At 44.2% G+C, this 19,079-nt stretch overlaps 1 protein-coding gene and 1 long non-coding RNA gene across 8 annotated transcripts in view; one reads left to right on the top strand and one right to left on the bottom strand.

Annotated features, from left to right (window-relative positions):
* LOC134205075 (tubby-related protein 4) overlaps nucleotides 1-19,079 on the bottom strand; it is a 220,251-nt gene that overhangs the window by 12,861 nt on the left and 188,311 nt on the right. For 6 of the 7 annotated variants that reach the window (XM_062679970.1, XM_062679974.1, XM_062679971.1 and 3 more), the window contains 8 exons: nucleotides 13,074-13,350; nucleotides 12,726-13,012; nucleotides 12,438-12,662; nucleotides 12,155-12,383; nucleotides 11,961-12,095; nucleotides 11,712-11,848; nucleotides 9,050-11,650; nucleotides 8,506-8,700 (listed from right to left, as the gene is read on the bottom strand). In XM_062679970.1, the coding sequence (XP_062535954.1) occupies nucleotides 8,506-8,700; nucleotides 9,050-11,650; nucleotides 11,712-11,848; nucleotides 11,961-12,095; nucleotides 12,155-12,383; nucleotides 12,438-12,662; nucleotides 12,726-13,012; nucleotides 13,074-13,350 (4,086 nt within the window). The remainder of the gene's footprint in view (nucleotides 1-8,505; nucleotides 8,701-9,049; nucleotides 11,651-11,711; nucleotides 11,849-11,960; nucleotides 12,096-12,154; nucleotides 12,384-12,437; nucleotides 12,663-12,725; nucleotides 13,013-13,073; nucleotides 13,351-19,079) is intronic. The other variant, XM_062679976.1, reaches the window with a different exon arrangement.
* Nucleotides 13,858-14,383, top strand: LOC134205967 (uncharacterized). Its single transcript, XR_009978232.1, has 3 exons — nucleotides 13,858-13,940; nucleotides 14,004-14,143; nucleotides 14,218-14,383. It is a non-coding gene; the product is annotated as an uncharacterized LOC134205967 (long non-coding RNA).

The following is a 19,079-nucleotide window of genomic DNA, read 5'->3' as shown; positions in this document are numbered from 1 at the left end:
TTAATATACATATTCAATGTAACCAAAACAATCATGTTATTATCTGTGATACTGCCATCCGTCTTTTTATTTCATCTTTTCAGAAATCAATAAGTCTATTTTTCAATCATTGAAAGAATAATTCGCTTTCTAGTCTAGATGTTAGATAAGATGCATCAAACTAAAAACTATCGTATTGTAATATAGAGAATCAGCTTGCTGAGAAGGTATTAAGTATGAGTCTTAGGGTGCTCATCTTACCCCGTCCTACCCTACTGCTGATTGTGGGCAACAAAACAGTTTCGGCATCATGCCTGAGGGTTGTACAACGTCTTTAAGCTACAAATACTCAAAAGATGGTTACTACAGGAAGGCGGACAATAGTCATTCTCGTCGTGTGAAAAAAGCGAAATATAAATGCTGTCCAATGAGCTGCTCGAGGTAGCTCGAAGTTGTTCCCGTCCTGCTCGTTCTTTTTTGCAACAAATGGGCATGAGCAGGACAGGGAGAAACTTCGAGGTACTTCAAGGTCTCATTGGACAGCACTATAGTCTTTGCCATAACATTGCTCGACGCAACACCTATTTGGTTTCTTTGCGCCGCATGCATACCACGAATATAGTCGCGCAGCCAAAAGTTATGATGGTTTCACTTCTTCACATAATTGAGTGCACGTCATTATAGCCGAACTGGTTAAAAACATAATGGCGTCTCAAAAAACAAATAGTAGGAACATGAATGTAAGTCTTCGTTCTTTGATGTCGTCATGACGTTTAATTTTATTCTACTATTTTTTTAGCAAATAAGTGTTCATGTAGGCAAAATTGTCCGATGAATGTATCAATAATAATAATAATAATAATAATAATAATAATTAATTTATAGGTGGGAGCTCAGGTGAAATACCCTGGGCGTCCATGAAAAACCACCATTTCGAGTAGGTGGGAGCTGAAGGCCCAATTCCTAAGCACCAATGAAAAACCACCCTCGGGCGAGCACTGGCGCTTGAACCTAGCTATTTAGCACTGTAAAGAATTAAATAACTTTACAGAACCCGTAGCTTCCGGGAATGAAAGCACACCCAAATATGGAGTTACGCTCAAGAACAATACCACCCATGCGATTGCCCGAGGAGGGAGCCCCTACTGGAGCTGGTCCTGGAACGGGGGACAGAGCGAGCGGCCAGCGGCTAGAGGAAGGAGAGGTGCAACAGCGACCCTCTAGTCATCAGGCTCAGCCCGTGCCGACAAGGCAAAACAGAAACGGCAGCAGAAGAAATCACCAAGGCAATGCTGCACCTGCTGATGTTGCTGTGGTTGATCGACGTCAATCACTCACGTTAGCGGGCCGCCGACGGCAACGGATCATGTGGACAAGGGAGATGAATCAGTACGTGATCCGTTGCTACTACGTTTGCACCAGGATGGAGACGGATATGTCCGGCAGACCGGCGATGCTGGAGATGTTCAATGAGAGGTTCCCTCGGTTTGCACCCCAGCTTGACCAGAACAAATTGTACACACGCCAGAGAGCTATTATGTCACATAATATGCTGACTCCAGAAGACGTAGAGTACATCAAGCGGGAAGTGCAGAGGAATTAGGAGAGGAGGAGGAGGCAAGATCGAGCGATACGTCGAGAAGGAGTTCTGTTGGGTTGGATGCATCAATCGCAAGTAACCGTCGCGATTCGATTGCACCCGCCGCTCCAGGACCAACAGTGGAATTGCAACGACAGCAATTAAAGGACGAACTAGCTAATCATATGGGCACAGCAGTTACACAGTTCCGTGGGACAGACCCCATGTCCCGACACCGGATACCCAAGTTGCAGTACTCCTATCGGTTGACGAGTACAGTAAGCATCCTTAACCAGGATATTTTGCCACAGTACTTGGAAACCGTGGAGAACCTTGAGGAGCTGCAATTTATCGTGTATTCGGCTGCAGTGGCTGTTGTAAGAACGTTGGGATTGCGAACGCGCCCACAAGGTGAGAGTGATGGACGCGCACGCGCCAAAGCACGAAAACCCGCGTGGATGCGACGTCTGGAGACCCGCATCGCCACACTGCGGTCAAAGGTTGGTCGATTAACACAGTACAAGAAGGGGAATCGATCAACCAGGCTAGTTCGGAATGTTGCTGAGATTGTGAAACCCACAGAACTCCGTGATCTCACCGAGGCGAACATAACTGAGATCCTCGACACCCATGTACAGCGGTTGAGTGCTCTTGCTAAGCGACTGCGACGTTATGGAGAATGTTCGAAGAGGAAGGAGCAAAATCGAATGTTCAACATCAACGAAAGGGAGTTCTACAACCACATCCGAAACGACAAAGCCGACTTTGGCGAGGGCCTTCCGGAGATTGGAGAAGTCACGCAGTTTTGGTCCAATCTATGGGAGAACCCCGTCATACACAACGGCGACGGGGTGTGGATGGCAGAAGAAGAGCAATATTGTGGTGGAATTGGAGACATGACCGCTATCAACGTGACCGCCCAAGACATACGTGAGGCTACTCGGTATACCAGGAATTGGGCTGCACCAGGACCCGATTTTGTGCATAATTTCTGGTATAAAAACTCACAACGGTCCATGGGCGGATGGCGGAATGCTTCAACACGGTACTAGATAACCCCGGGCAGCTACCGGAATTCATCACTAGAGGTGTCACTTATCTTCTGCCGAAGGATCGGAACACTTTGAACCCAGCCAAGTACAGACCAATAACGTGCCTTTCGAGTCTGTACAAAGTGCTGTCATCGGTAATAGCGAGGAGGGTGCAGAACCATTGCGACGTCAACAACCTGATGACCGAGGAACAAAAAGGTTGTCGACGTAACACACGAGGCTGCAAGGATCAGGTCATCATTGATGCAGTCGTTGTTGGGCAGGCCACCCACAAGCAAAGAAACCTGAGCATGGCGTATATCGACTATAAAAGGCATACGACTCAGTACCTCACTCGTACCTTCTTAAGGTACTGCAGTTGTATAAGATAGACGGTAACGTCATCAGGCTAATGCAGCACGCTATGGGGATGTGGAGCACATCCCTACACATTACCGACGGAGAAAAGGTGTTACGGTCCAGGACTCTCAGCATCAGGAGGGGCATATTCCAAGGCGATACCTTTAGTCCTCTATGGTTTTGCCTTGCCATGAACCCTCTTAGCAGAGCACTCAACCAACACAACTATGGCTATCATTTGAAGAGTGGGGAAAGGAGTACAAACATTACCCACACCTTCTTTATGGACGACTTGAAGCTGTTTGCGGAATCTGTGGAGAAGCTGCATCAATTTCTGCGGCTTGTAACGGTATTCAGCAACGACATCCGGATGGAGTTTGGTATCGATAAATGTCGATCCATACATCTACACCGGGGTCACCTGGTGGATGCCGACAGTTTCCGCGTCAACGAACAGGAGGAGATTCGAAACATGGTTGAAGGCGAAACGTACAAGTTCCTAGGTTTCCTGCAACTGAAAGGAATTCGCCATACGACGATCAAGAAAGAGCTGCAGGAAAAGTTCTTGCATCGTGTCAACGGTATTTTGAAGAGCCTCTTGTCGGCCGGCAACAAGGTAAAGGCGATAAACACGTTTGCTGTGCCCTTGTTGACATACAGTTTCGGGGTGGTGAAGTGGACCAAGACTGACTTGGAGGCGTTAGAACGAGCAGTACGAGTGGCGTTCACTAAGCATCGCATGCGTCATCCAAAATCGTCCATTGAGAGAGTCACCCTGCCACGTACAGTAGGAGGAAGAGGCGTCACCGATATACAAACACTATGTGTTTCTCAGATCCAGCAGTTGCGAAGATACTTCGTGGAAAGCCAGAACCGCCACGAAATCTATCGCGCTGTGTGTGAAGCTGACCACGGATTCAGTGCCCTGCATCTGGCGCAGGAGGACTATCAGCTGAATTGCGACATCAAATCTGTCGACGAGATGATCGCATCGTGGAAGCAGAAGGAGTTACATGGGACGCACCCCCATCAACTGGAGCTGGAATATATCGACAAAGCGGCGTCGAATACGTGGCTGGTGCGGGGTGAACTCTTCTCGGAAACAGAAGGATTCATGGTAGCCATCCAGGACCGGGTAATTGCGACGAAGAACTATCGGCACTATATATTGCACGAAAACGTGGAGGACCGCTGCAGGAAGTGCAATTCAGTAGGAGAGACGATCGAACATATCGTGTCCGGGTGTTCAGCCTTAGCTGATTCAGCCTATCTCGGTCGTCATAACGAAGTAGCCAAGATTGTGCACCAACAGCTTGCTTTAAAGCACAACTTGGTTAACCAGTTTGTCGCCTACTACAAATATGTGCCTGTCCCGGTTCTGGAAAATAGTTTCGTGAAGCTGTACTGGGATCGCGAGATCATAACGGATGTCCTCATTCGTGCCAATCGGCCCGATATTGTGGTCTACGACAAAAGGATGAAGCGGGTAACCCTCATCGACATTGCTGTACCGCTAGACCATAATGTCCAAACAACATTCTCCAACAAGATAACGAAGTACCACGACTTGGCGGAGGAGTTGAAGCAGATGTGGCACCTGGAGGACGTGCGTATAATTCCGGTTGTTATCTCAGCTACCGGAATAGTCCTGAAATCTCTTCTGAGATCCTTAGGAGAGCTGGAACTATCTCATAACCTCCATAGCATCCAAAAGACAGTGGTTCTTGGAACTTGCAGCATCGTAAGAAGATTCCTGAACCACCATAACTAATACATCCGGTGCAAACGTTTATTATAGGATTTTAAGTCAACCGGCGAATGAGATCCACAGAGCCTAATCCCCTTTGGCATTCAGATTGCCCGGGGTAGGTGAAAATTCCCAGCACGCTTGCTGAGGAAGTGCCAAAACTCTATAATAATAATAATAATGACAATTTGGTCGCACGATGAAATCTAACGTCGTGCGTCATCCATTTATGAAAATAAATATAATGGTAAAGAGTAACTTGATGCCAATTCCCATAAATTCAATTTTCTTTCTAATATTTAACTCGATAATTAATATAATAGCGGCGTACGAGCATACGTACATCGAAAATTGATATCGGAGGAGCAAGAGGCTTGAACCAGCCATTGGTTACATGAAGCAGGAAGAATAAGAGAAAGCGAAGAACAATCATCAAAGTGCACTGGAGGTTTTAGTGTATCCCGGTGAGATTTCTATACTGAGGAGTGCGAACCCCAAGAAAATCATCAACAGGACAAGTCCAATTTACAAATTGGCAGCGATAGTGGCGTATTGAACAACAACAGCGGCAGTAGGGTCATATATGCCCAGCGTTTTAGAATGACTGTATAAACTCACAGAAAAGAGATATACCATAACCCGGATATCCGAAACCTTGGAAAAATTTCGCTTCTGAGAGCATGCAAATGAATCTGACATGTTTGAATTCTAAATCACATTGTTTGATAGTTCTGAACACTCAGACAAGTTAAGCCATTCTGAACGTTATGCCTGTGATTAATTTTCAGGAATACGAGATGCTCAAGGTACTCCAAAACGTTCTCGAGTTCAACCCACGGTACCTACCGGATCAATCAAGGCTTTGGCAATGTCCTCATCGTCGGTGTACACCCAATCCGGTTCAATAAGCATATACGCATGATACAAACCCAATTTTCTTGAATACGAGATGCTCAAGGTACTCCAAAAAAAAATAAATAAATTTCCCCATACTAATTTGCATGCAAACTTGAAATGGCTTGTGCTAAATCAGTTTTTATCCAAACCAGTTCAAATTTTCGGAGGACACCCAGAACATGATACAGGATCAGATGAGCGTTGTGGAGCAAAATCGATTTTTTAACCACTCTAATGTATCATGCACACCCAATTTTCGTGAATACGATGCACACCAAAATAATATTGAGGTTAACATCAGATCAATAAAGACTTTCGCAATATCCTCATCATCGGCATTTGCCCAATCTGATGTAATAAGCATATTATCATATTTTCCATGAACATGAAATCCAATGACCAAGGTACCTAAAAATGATTTTGAGTCATGATGCACAATGAGAATGAGGGTTATCTGCGATTTATTCTGCGTTCACAGGCATAGATGATCAAGTATTTCATCGTTAAGGTTTGCACGACGTTTTGGGAAACCTAAAGGTCTGCAGCAGTTAGTATGGATACTCAATGGACCTACTGGGATATCATTTTATACATTATTTTTTTTTTTTTTTTTTTTTTTTTTGTGTCTTTATTAAAGAGACTTTCAGCCCGAGGCTGGCTCGTCTCCGATTTTATACATTATTCATAAATTGATGCATTGGATAGATCACATGATCCGAGCTCCACAAAAAGCGTCTATAATACAGTTGATCCTCTATGAGTCGCCATTGACTCAAGCATGTATCGAGATGTGGAACAGAAGTTCCTTGGAAAATTATTCGAAACAACCATCAGAGTAACCGGGAAAACATTTTTAGTATGGCATCATTTGCTTCCACGAGTCGATATCGAGTCGTAGAACATCGAATCATGGAGGGCCTATTGTAACTTGTGAAAATAATGAATGAAATCGTATCGGCTCAATGAACCTGCTGTGATGTTTAGTACGGATACATCGTTCAGGACTTGGTTGAGCGGGTAGATCGCATGTTTTGAACTTCAGGACGTTCTGGAGAACCAGAAAGGCCTGTTACAGCAGTAGTATGTAAAAATATGAGTGAAATCCCATCGACTTAATGGACCCGCTGGGATGTTTAGCGTTGCACGAATACATCGTTCAGGGCTTGGTTGATCGAGTAGATCACATCTTTCGAACTCCCGGGCGTTTTGGAGAACCTAAAAGATCTGTAGTAGCTAGTAAACATAATGAATGAAATTCTATCGGCTCAATGAACCAGCTCAAATGTTCAGCAATGCACGGATACATCGTTCAGGACTTGGTTGATCGGATAGATCGAATGTTCTGAACTCCAGCCCATTTTGGAGACCCTAACATAGGTTACGTTAATTCAAAACTCGAAAATTTCATGATCACATAGATATTTTTGGACATATTCTCAGCTTTGGACATTTTGATTCTAGAGATATTGTCTGATGCATTCGAGGATATGTACTCCAGAATAGTTTGGACGGCCTAAGACATAAAAAAATATTTCAACAACTTTTTAGTTCTTTCTATACTAATTTTGTTAATAAATAAATTTGCGGAAAAACTCAAATATGTATGTACGTTAAATGCATGTAAAAAGTCGTACTGAAACGGTATTGCTTCATGCGAGAGCATAAGAAGGAGCCATTTAAGAGAGGCCTTCTTTAAGTATTGAGAAATGGAATCTGGCCAGACAGCTCGTGGACGATCGACTCTTTCGGAAACAGAACAAGTCGTTGGCCAAGCCATCAACTCCTTCGGTGTAAACCTCTAGCCTGTTTTAGATCAACTTTTTAACAATTTATGGTGTTGAACTCAATTTTAAGATTAAAAAAACACCTAAATAAAGGACAAAAAAAATTAACAACTTATCAGTCGTGTCGAGAGATTGGTCTATATGCTGAAGATTCTCCCGGGCCTCAAGAGTAGCATCAGTTTCTGTCGTTTCCAAAGGTCTAGGATAATACCTTCGTTGAGACAGCGTTGTACGCAACCCCTAAACATACCCGATTCAGTAAGTATTGCATGTTTGAGGATAAGGTTTAGGATCCCATCTGGAGTTGGTGACTAGCCCAATTTGAGATTCCTAGCGGCCTCTATCGACTTCCTTTTTGCCTTTCTCGTATACAAAGTATACGTAAAGGCTATAGGATCACACCAAAACCGAACTTTTGATAGAAGGCTCGGAGATCCATAGTGTTATATACCAATCGACTCAGCTCGACGAATTGAGGTGATGTCTGTGTGTGTGTGTATGTATGTGTGTGTGTACAAAAATGTGAGATACACTTTTTGGTACTTAGCAATACACCCGATTCTTTTTTTACACGGGGGATGCGTTCCGTGTAAAAAAAGTTTTCAGTTCAAATTTTGAAAATCCGTGTAAAAAAAGTTTTATGATTTCTCGACGAATCAAGCAAAATGGAGCAACTTTGCAAAAATTTTGTATGGGATTTTTTTTACACGGCCGTGTAAAAAAAATCCGTGTAAAAACAGAATCGGGTGTAATTCGATTTGCTAGCAACAAGTTGCAGTCGACGCGGATTGCGGTCTAGTTGTTTTCTATTGAAAATTGGCCCGATCGGTTATTGCGTTCCAAATTTATTGAAAAAACATTGTTTTTCTGCCAAGAATCCCCCCTTGCGAATTTTTTTTTTCAAAAACGAAAGCATCACATTAGCAGCTTCATTGTCACTGAGAGTGATGATCTGAACAGATTTTTTCCGGATGTGAAAATTTCCAAAAAAATTGATGCATTTCCTTAACTTTTTTGAAAGTGACCTAATTTAAAAACTGGCTTGGCGAAAGCCAAACAACTCTACAGTGCAAAACAGGAGATCTTCTGTATTCCGTTACACACTGTCTTGCATATTTTATTACTCACCTGTTTGCCGCGAAATTCTATCTGGAAATTTTTAGCCGATTCCTGCGTAACTCGCCCACCAAAGTCCAGTTGATACACTTGACTATTTTCATTCCACATAGGAGCCTTGTTGTGCATAACAAACTCTCTCCTAACCGGTGCCTGGGGCTGAAATGAACTGGTCACTCCATTTGGCTCGATTTTACCTCGTTTCAGCTGTAATATTATAAAAGATGGTTTTCCATAAATATTTGTTATATTTTGTAATCATTTTTATCCAATAATTTCATAAAATTTTGTCATGCACTGGCGAAGAATCGAAATCGAAGATAACAATGCGGTTTACTGCCTGTAATCGCATATGAATATGAAACTCAGCAAATATGGGACAAATATACGGTTACAGGCAACTTAGGTTACAATTTAGATATTCCTAGAATCGATTGAATTTTCAAGAATTTCAGAACAACTTCTTGGTAGGTAGGTGAGATGCAGAAAACTGGAATAGGTACATCCGACCGGGTAAATTAAAAAAGCTATGTAAATAAAAACTCTGAAATCTCACCTTCTGCCTCAGTTGCGCTTTCTGGAATGTTTCCAAGTCGCGGTACTGCTTATTATTTCCGCTACCCCCGCTGCTTTCGTCCGTTGGGTTCAACAGGTGGCTTTCATCATCGGAGCTTTCGGTGTGCTGCTTTTTCCGCTGTCGTCGATTCAGCAGCGGCGAATTCAATATGTGTCTTATTGGCGAAGCACTTTGATGACGTTTGCTCTTTTTACTGGGCGCAGGCGAAGCAGGTGAGCTACGTGGTAAACGGGAATTCGACGGAGAAGATGGCGGCGTCAGACGACCCTCGTCCAGATCACGCAGGCGGCTGATGATGTTTTCAAGGGTCGTCAAAGCTTGCGTATGCAGCGATACTGAAGCCTTCTGCTCAACCGGAGTTATTTCTACAGGTTGAAGGAGCGGTCCTTCGCTGTTGTTGTTCTCCAGACTAGGTCCTGGACAACTATCGTTGCGCCGGTGCCGACGAGGTGATTCTTCCTTACGTCTACTTTTGCGACCTTCACTATTTTCGTTTTTGTTCGTCTCAGACTTTCGACTCATTACTGGAGTATTGTTTTCACTCTGTAATTTTGCAGAATCGTTACGATTCAAGGAACGATGTCTTCGATTAAACAAAGGACTGTCGGTAAAACTTGTAACTATCTCAAAATTTTTTCTCATCTTCGATTTTGGCGTACTGCAGGATCCATTGGTGTCTCCATTACTGTTGTTATTTTTCTTGTCAGTAGAGTTTTTTGCGCCGCTCGTTCCACTGGAAGCATCTTTCAGCACCAAATCTCCGTTATTGCTATAAACAGAATAAATGTATTGCTCAAGTATTGACCGCTTTGCCTTAGGTGGAGCTTGCGGAGGCTTCGTGCTTATTATATCTACGTAAATGTTATTCTGGCTGTCTTCTATACTATTGTTCTCTTTATCCACTCCTACAGAAGTAGAAGCTCCGCCATTTTTTCGACATTTGACGCATATGGTTTCCGTGGAATTAACCGTCGGAGAAATCATCTTACAAATAGAACAAGACTTCGGCTTCTCCTTTCGATTCAGAATAGGTGTTTTGGAGATTGGTAAACTTGGCCCAGTTACTCCCGGAAATTTCATCGATGGCCTTCGTTTCGACGTGGATGTAGAACATAATCCAATAGTAGATGAAGCGTTTGGTGGACGCACGCGATCAACCTGATCTGACGAAGAGTATTCAGTCTCATTCTCTGATAGTTCACTCACTTTCGGCATCTGACGGAACAGATTAATAAGGTCACGATTTAGATTTGGCGAATCCTGCAATATGTCACACGAGTCTAAACTTTTGGATTTACAACCCTGGCGAAGTTTGGCTTTCTTAGGATCATCGAAGTTTCGCCGGTACTTTTTCTGTCGCTTCTTATCTACTAAGACCAACCGTTTATAAGGAGTTTCCTTCCGCATCATCGAAAGAACTGCATCACTTGGAACGATTTCCATATTATCTAGATAACCTACACTACAGCTACGGGTGATTGAATCTGGAATTCCACTTGCTACAACCGGTGTCATTGAAATTACGGTCGGAGTGCGTTTCATAGTAGCGCCAGAAGCGTTGTTATTGCAGTTGTTGTTACTGTTTGCACTCGTGCTGGGTTCTGGAACCACTGGCGTTGCAGAGGTAGACGGAGTTTCTTCGTCGATGTACTTCAAGTTTTGCTTCTTCGGAGTTCCATGTTTACTTCCATTACTCGTGGTAGAATGTGACGATTCTTTATTGCTATTGCAACCATTACTATTATTACTACTGGATTTGGCTTCTATCCGCTCTAGGTTGAGATTAAGATTCAACGGCACGGGGTTGACATGAGATTGATTGTTGGTACGAGTATGATCCGAGGACATTAGGGCATTTTTGACCTGAACAACATTGTTAACGTAATCCGTGTTACTCGAATAGCTCATAAGGGTAGTTTGTCCGGCAGGTGGCCTATCGAAAATAATATCACTAGGAGCGACCGCATTTTTCGGCGATTGCAACGTTGGAACGGATCCTTCACAATACAGGGGAGATATGGCAACACGTGATTGGCTACTAGACGCAGATGATGGTCTGCTACATTGGCTAACTAAGCTAGAATAGCTAATGCCTTGACGGGGAGGCGTGGCAACGGTTCGTGATGGCTCTCCTACTTCTGCGCAATCGGTATCATCTTCGTAAGATTCAGCACGTGCCAGTGGTCCTAGATGGGGCAGGGGCGGCCGACCGTTAGATGCGGATGCAAGCAAAGAAGGCGTTTGACGTCGTGGTCGCGAAGGAAATCGATTTGGTCGTGGCGACATCGGAGCTATTGGTGGTGCTGATTCTACCAGTTTGCGACTAGTGGAACCGGAATGCGTTTGATTGTGTTCTTCTTCGTCTTCAGAAAATATGTTAGGATTGAAGGTTGGATCAGGACCGGTTGGAAAATCATCCCGAAGTTCCGTGATCACCAAGGTCATTTGGCGCGGTTGCAGATGAAGTAATGAAGTTTTATAAGTAACCTGACCCAGATTTGCTGGAAGGGTTTTGGCCAGGCCGTGAATTTTGAACTTAGTTCCCCAAATATTAGACGTAACTTCCACCAATTTGACATGCTGTAAAAGAAGGCAATTAGTGAGTGTCTATTTCAAATTTATTTTAACTATTGTAACAAACCTCCGGTAGCGTATCTAAATACGCTAATTCTTCGTTGGTCTCAGGAGAATCAGAATTCTGATTTGGTGAACGATCACTACTACTCGGATGGCGCTTTTTAGTTCGTGCTTTCCGTTTCCTGGACATCCGTGGTGACCCTGCAATAAAGTTAATTCTAATAAGTGTAAGAATTAAACCTAGCAACCTTCAGTATGATATTGCTTTGTAGTTGCGCAAGTAATTTTGTAGTACAGGAATTATTAAACTTACGGCAACCTTCTTCTATGTCACTTTCCGAACTGTCCGATCTTCCTGTGGTTCCACTCGTAGAATGACTCGAAGCTGATGAACTTTTCGAAGTGGTAATAGTTGAATCTGATGAGTAGGTAACAAAAGGGGAAGTTTCTGTGAACGAAATAAAATTACTAAATTAGCTACTCGACGGTAGAGTAAAGAGTGCTTACCATCAATCTGTGGATCGAATATCACAAACTCCGGACGAATTTTTGACGTTCGTTTTCCTTTGAGCAATGGAACTAAACCACCAAGAAATTCCAAATACAATGTATAACAGGTACCAGAACTTTGATTCGCATCTTCGTCGTGCCGAATCATCGTACAGTGTAACCGGGTGGAGCATACCGGCGGTCGAGATACAAACTCTCGCAGATATTTCAAATCGGGAACACAACACTGTAACATAAAAATGATTATAGATGCCAAAGACTAGACTTGTGAATGACATACCCGTATGGTTTGCGCGAAGAGATTGCCTATCAGCGCTTTGATTCGTCCAGGTAGGGGCAATTTGGGCAGCATTGCTTCTGAGTTCAATGAAGATTGTACTTGTAGCCGGCAGAAAAGCTGTAAGGAGGCGACTCGCCGGGAAATCCATGCTATGTGAACTTGAGTCCCCGTCGCAATGAATATCCGTTTGTCGTTGTGACCCCACGTTAGGGCAGATACTGGAGTCTGTAATGAGAATCATTTATAGCTTAAAATCTGTTTTATCATGCGAAACGATATGGGAGTTACCGTAGTGCAAGGTATGTTGGCTGAATAAAGAAGATTGCCCGACTCAGTGTAAAATTTGAGAATATTCTTGTAAACTGTTACACCATTTGTATCACTTGGTTGTGGTTCTGAGACCACCTCACTACCGGCTACCGCCAGCAATTCACGAGAATTGCTCCATTCCATCACAAATCCTATATTTCCGTTCATCCCCGTATGTATGTGACAAGGAGAAACATCGTCGAAGGATTTCAACAAATAGATATACCCACTCTGGAAGCTTACAGCTAGGACAAAAGAGCGTTTGGCTGGCAATGAGAATTTATAGTATTAGCAAAACCCTAAAATTATATTTCTATCAACACTTACAAGCGTTCGTCACTCCTGGTTCTGTGTCTTCACCTTCCTCCATTTTGAACTTTTCGCATGACCACGCCATTGAAGTGATTCCAGTGTCCGCACCGAGCTGAACTTGCGATACCATCGCCCCGTGCACATCCATCACGATGATCTGGCCCTGTGTCGTACCGAAATACACTTGCTGGTCGTCCGGTGTCCAGATTCCGCAGGTGATTGTGGCATCCAAGTTCAGCATAGACGACCAGTACCGCTGCCCAGCGACCGAACCAACAAGCACAAAGCCGTCCTATATAGAGAAGGGAGAGTATTACTTCTTGTATTAACTTTATGGTTATAAACAGATTAATCAACATGTTTATCAGTTTATGCTATAAAACAATACATTTGGTTTTGTTTTAAAGAATTCCCTTAAACCCAGGTTTGAGTTCCTGTCGGTTAGGTACCCGTCATTCCCCGACATTCCACGTTGTTCGGTAACGATCGTTATTCTTTATGCTTACTACATACACTAATACATACATATTTCTATGCTCGCCAATTTTATAATTGGTTGCAATCGAAGCCCCAAAAACAAATCTTAATCCCTGAATACAGTGATTCACGATGGTGAAGATACGGTTTACGGATGTCGTCACCATAGGGTAATGAAACAGATGTACTTATCGGTATCCAACTGATGTAACGCATGTTTTATGATTTGTTATCAATCATGATAATAAAATTGATAGGGCTTTATCGTGGATGTGTCCCAAGTAACAGTTACAATCACATACTTCAAGATGGAACTTCAGTTGCGATGGATTGTTTTGTTTTGTTGGAGTGGCATATTGCTTGTATCTGGTAATTATAGCATCGGCCTTGGAGTTTATCCGCCGAGTGAGTTTTTCGGAAATGTGTTTTTATTATAAAATTTATAATATTTTTTTTTTCAATTCGTAGCTGATCCTCAACTTTATACTTTAAACGCCAAGAAGGGTCCTTTTGAGGAACCCGAACTAATGGCACTCAGATTTGATTATTTGATTAGTCCAATTGAAAAGGTTAAAATTACATACGTAAATATTACCGTTTCACTAACGGTAAGGATAATATAGGTGTACAGCCTCTAGGAAGACATTTGAATATACAATTTCCATTTTGTTTCATTTTGCAGAATCTTGGAACATTCGAAGCTTCACCTTTTCCAACCCTACCGGAAGGTTTCATAGTGACTGTTAGCAGCCGCGAACCAATGACGGAGCTTCACGGTACTGCTACTTTGTATGGAATTCGTTATGAAGATTAATGAAAAATATTAGCGAATAAAACATAAATAATGAGTTTCCGTTTTTTGATTATTTTTATTTTACAAAGGCTATCAGAACGAACACTATAGGAGTTGAATGTGAGTCAATAGTGCTGTCCAATGAGCAGCTCGAAGTAGCTCGAAGTTGTTCCTGTCACGCTCATGCCCGTTTGTTGACAAAAAAGAACGAGCAGGACGGGAACAACTTCGAGCTACTTCGAGCTGCTCATTGGACAGCATTAATGTGTTGGCTTATTTTGTGAAAGAGGACTTTTTTCCTTAACCGGAGCTGCAAGAGTATGGATGATCATAAACTCTGTCAAAACAAGGTACCTGGATCCCAAAATGGAAAATAATGGAATGCGATTCGAAAGTGTCGACGAATTCTTATATCTTGGAACACTCATTAATATATCTGTAACAAAATCTAAAGCAATTTACTGTGCAAAAAAAAGAAAACATTAATTGAGGGAACAAGCTTTGAAACTCAGAAGAAGAAGTTTCAAAAGAAACAGAACTTTTTTCCTAGAAATACATGAGCATTACGCGTCGGAATTCCAGATAATTTGCCTTAAAACTCATTAAAGAGATTTTAAAGAACTTGGAATGCAAATTCTTAGGGATTTCCTCCAAAAAATCTAAAGAAATGGAAATATTCCCAAAAACAGGCCTTAAGCTAGTGTGCTTTGAGCGAAAAACGTTCGCTTCGGTAGGACCTAGGTACATGTTAATACATACAGCTTTACCATATCACATCTTAGGCAAGCTCTGCGGGCAGCAGGGACTATGTCCAAGGGCTTGACGATCCCTCCCCAGGCCATCTGCGAGTTGTGGGGCCTGCCTAGGATGTGGTGCGGTTTGACAGTGGGCCCTGATAAATTCCTATAAAAAGCTGCATGTATCCGCAAGTAGGCCCCACCAAAGCGACCGTGTGCCGCACAAAGCGCACAAGCCCAAGTCCTGGTGTTAGGTGGGACGCTAAACAGCCCTGACACGACGGCCCTCCGACCAGACAGGAGGTTTGCGCAGGCCCAATAAGCCGCCTGGAAAACCAATAATAACGAACAATATAAGAGATAATGAGACTCGATATAATCGGCAAAGACCTAGGCGACGAATAAAGGATCACGATTGGAAGCTTGGAACATGGAACTACAAGTCGCTAGGATTCGCAGGTTGCGACAGGATAATCTACGATGAATTATATCCCCGCAACTTCGACGTCGTGGCGCTGCAGGAGATTTGCTGGACAGGACGGAAAGTGTGGAAAAGCGGGCATCGAGCGGCTACCTTCTACCAAAGCTGTGGCACCACCAACGAGCTGGGAACCGGCTTCATAGTGCTGAGAAAGTGACGATTCGGTGGCAGCCAATCAACGCAAGGATGTGTAAGCTGAGGATTAAAGGCCGTTTCTTCAACTACAGCAACATCAACGTGCACTGCCCACACGAAGGGAGACCCGACGACAAGAAAGAAGCGTTCTATGCACAGCTGGAGCAGACATATGATGGATGCCCACTGCTGGACGTCAAAATCGTCATCGGTGACATGAACGCACAGGTAGGAAGGGAGGAAATGTATAGACTGGTCATCGGACCGGATAGTCTACACACCGTATCGAATGACAACGGTCAACGATGCATAAACTTCGCAGCCTCCCGCGGAATGGTAGCCCGAAGCACCTTCTTTCCCCGCAAAAATATCCACAAGGCCACATGGAGATCACCTAACCAAGAAACGGAAAACCAAATCGACCACGTTCTAATCGACGGTAAATTGTTCTCCGACATCACGAACGTCCGCACTTACCGCAGTGCGAATATTGAATCCGACCACTACCTCGTTGCAGTATGCAACGAAACTCGACAAAACTCTCGACGGTGTACAACACGCGTCGAAGTCGGACGCCGCGGTTTAACATTGCCCGACTAGAAGACGGTAGACTAGCCCAAGAATACGCGCAGCAGCTGGAAGTGGCACTCCCAACGGAAGAGCAGCTAGGCGCAGCGTCTCTTGAAGATGGCTGGAGAGATATTCGATCCGCCATTGGTAGCACAGCAACCGCTGCACTTGGCACGGTGTCCCCGGATCTGAAAAACGACTGGTATGACGGCGAATGTGGGCAGTTAGTAGAAGAGAAGAATGCAGCATGGGCGAGATTGCCGTAACACTGCACGAGGGCGAACGAGGCACGTTATAAACGGGCGCGGAACAGACAAAACTCGATTTTCCGGAGGAAAAAGCGCCAGCAGGAAGATCGAGACCGTGAAGAGACGGAGCAACTGTACCGCGCTAATAACACACGAAAGTTCTATGAGAAGTTAAACCGTTCACGTAAGGGCCACGTGCCACAGCCTGATATGTGTAAGGACATAAACGGGAACCTTCTTACAAACGAGCGTGAGGTGATCCAAAGGTGGCGGCAGCACTACGAAGAACACCTGAATGGCGATGTGGCAGACGAAGATGGCGGTATGGTGATGGACCTGGGAGAACGCGCGCAGGACATAATTTTACCGGCTCCGGATCTCCAGAAAATCCAGGAGGAGATCGCCGGCTGAAGAACAACAAAGCCCCTGGGGTTGACCAACTACCAGGAGAGCTATTTAAACACGGTGGTGAGGCACTGGCTAGAGCGCTGCACTGGGTCATTACCAAGATTTGGGAGGAGGAAGTTTTACCGCAGGAGTGGATGTAAGGTGTCGTGTGTCCCATCTAAAAAAAGGGCGATAAGCTGGATTGTAGCAACTACCGCGCAATCACATTGCTGAATGCCGCCTACAAGGTACTCTCCCAAATTTTATGCCGTTGACTAGCACCAATTGCAAGGGAGTTCGTGGGGAAGTACCAGGCGGTTTTTATGAGCGAACGCTCCACCACGGACCAGGTGTTCGCCATTCGCCAAGTACTGCAGAAATGCCGCGAATACAACGTGCCCACACATCATCTATTCATCGACTTCAAAGTCGCATATGATACAATCGATCGGGACCAGCTATGGCAGCTAATGCACGAACACGGATTTCCGGATGACACGGTTGATCAAAGCGACGATGGATCGGGTGATGTGCGTAGTTCGAGTTTCAGGGGCATTCTCGAGCCCCTGAAACTCGGCAAGGTGATGGTCTTTCGTGTCTGCTATTCAACATCGCTTTGAAAGGGGTAATACGAAGAGCAGGGATTAACACGAGTGGTACAATTTTCAATAAGTCCGTCCAGCTATTTGGATTGAATATTATGGCACGTAACTTTGAGAAGATGGAGGAAGCCTACATCAGACTGAAGAGGGAAGCCAAGCGGATCGGACTAGGCATCAACACGTCGAAGACGAAGTACACGATAGGAAGAGGCTCAAGAGAAGATAATGTAAGCCACCCACCGCGAGTTTGCATCGGTGGTGACGAAATCGAGGTGGTAGAAGAATTTGTGTACTTGGGCTCACTGGTGACTGCCGAAAATGATACCAGCAGAGAAATTCGGAGACGCATAGTGGCTGGAAATCGTACATACTTTGGACTCCGCAGGACGCTCCGATCGAATAGAGTTCGCCGCTGTACCAAACTGACAATCTTCAAAACGCTCATTAGACCGGTAGTCCTCTACGGACACGAGACCTGGACGATGCTCGTGGAGGACCAACGCGCACTTGGAGTTTTCGAAAGGAAAGTGCTGCGTACCATCTATGGTGGGGTGCATATGGCGGACGGTACGTGGAGGAGGCGAATGAACCACGAGTTGCATCAGCTGTTGGGAGAACCATCCATCGTTCACACCGCGAAAATCGGACGACTGCTGTGGGCCGAGCACGTAGCCAGAATGTCGGACAGTAATCCGGTGAAAATGTTTCTCGACAATTATCCGACGGGAACAAAAAGGCGAAGTGCACATCGATCAGGTGGGAGACGCTTTGCGGACCCTCCGCAGACTGCGTGGTTGGCGTCTTGCAGCCATGGACCGAGCTGAATGAAGAAGACTTTTATGAATTGCACAGGCCACTCCGGCCTTAGTCTGCTAATAAATGAATAAATAACAGATGTTGTTAGTGTGTGTACGACGATGATTTTTATGAGTAAATGTTGAATGTATTATGTCTGTTTGTCTGTGGTAAAATATTTTAATAATTCCGAATTTCTGGATTTATTATTGAAACTTGCAGAACAAATCATTTTAATCATATTTTGTTCAAGCAGTGATAAACGCTTGTTGCGTAGTGCGTTTTTCAGTAACAAGCTCACTTGATTACAAAATATATAGTACATTCAAAGTTAATTGCCTATATGCCGGGTATTAAGCCACCCGGAGTGGAAATTAATTACTATGTCTGAAACTTGATTATGCATATGTACAACATGTGATAGATTTAGTTCGGAAAAGGTATTGAAGGGTAACCGCCCCTTCGGTGGGGTTTGATCCCACGACCCCAGTTCGCATGACAGGTGCTTTCCCTACTAAGCTACGAAGGACCTCCATCGTCCACCGCAGCCTAGCGGGTACTGATGAAACCAAATTCCCAGCACCAGGTACCAGTCGATCTCTCGCAATACATTTTCAGAACTAACTCTCTCAAATGTATTTTTGTACACATGTCAACCAAGTAGGATGAGTATTTAGTATTGTCCGGCTCCTACACACTTGCTTCATCAGCAACGGCGCTCAATGAAGTAGGGTTGTGTGAGGTTGTGCCAGTTTGGTCGTCAGATCCCGACACGACCACACAAGCGAAGAGAGAT

The sequence above is a fragment of the Armigeres subalbatus genome, chromosome 1 (genome assembly GCF_024139115.2).
Source record: "Armigeres subalbatus isolate Guangzhou_Male chromosome 1, GZ_Asu_2, whole genome shotgun sequence".
Lineage (NCBI taxonomy): Eukaryota > Metazoa > Arthropoda > Insecta > Diptera > Culicidae > Armigeres > Armigeres subalbatus.
The sequence above is the reverse complement of the archived record's forward strand: the minus strand, read 5'-3'. Positions and strand labels throughout refer to the sequence as shown.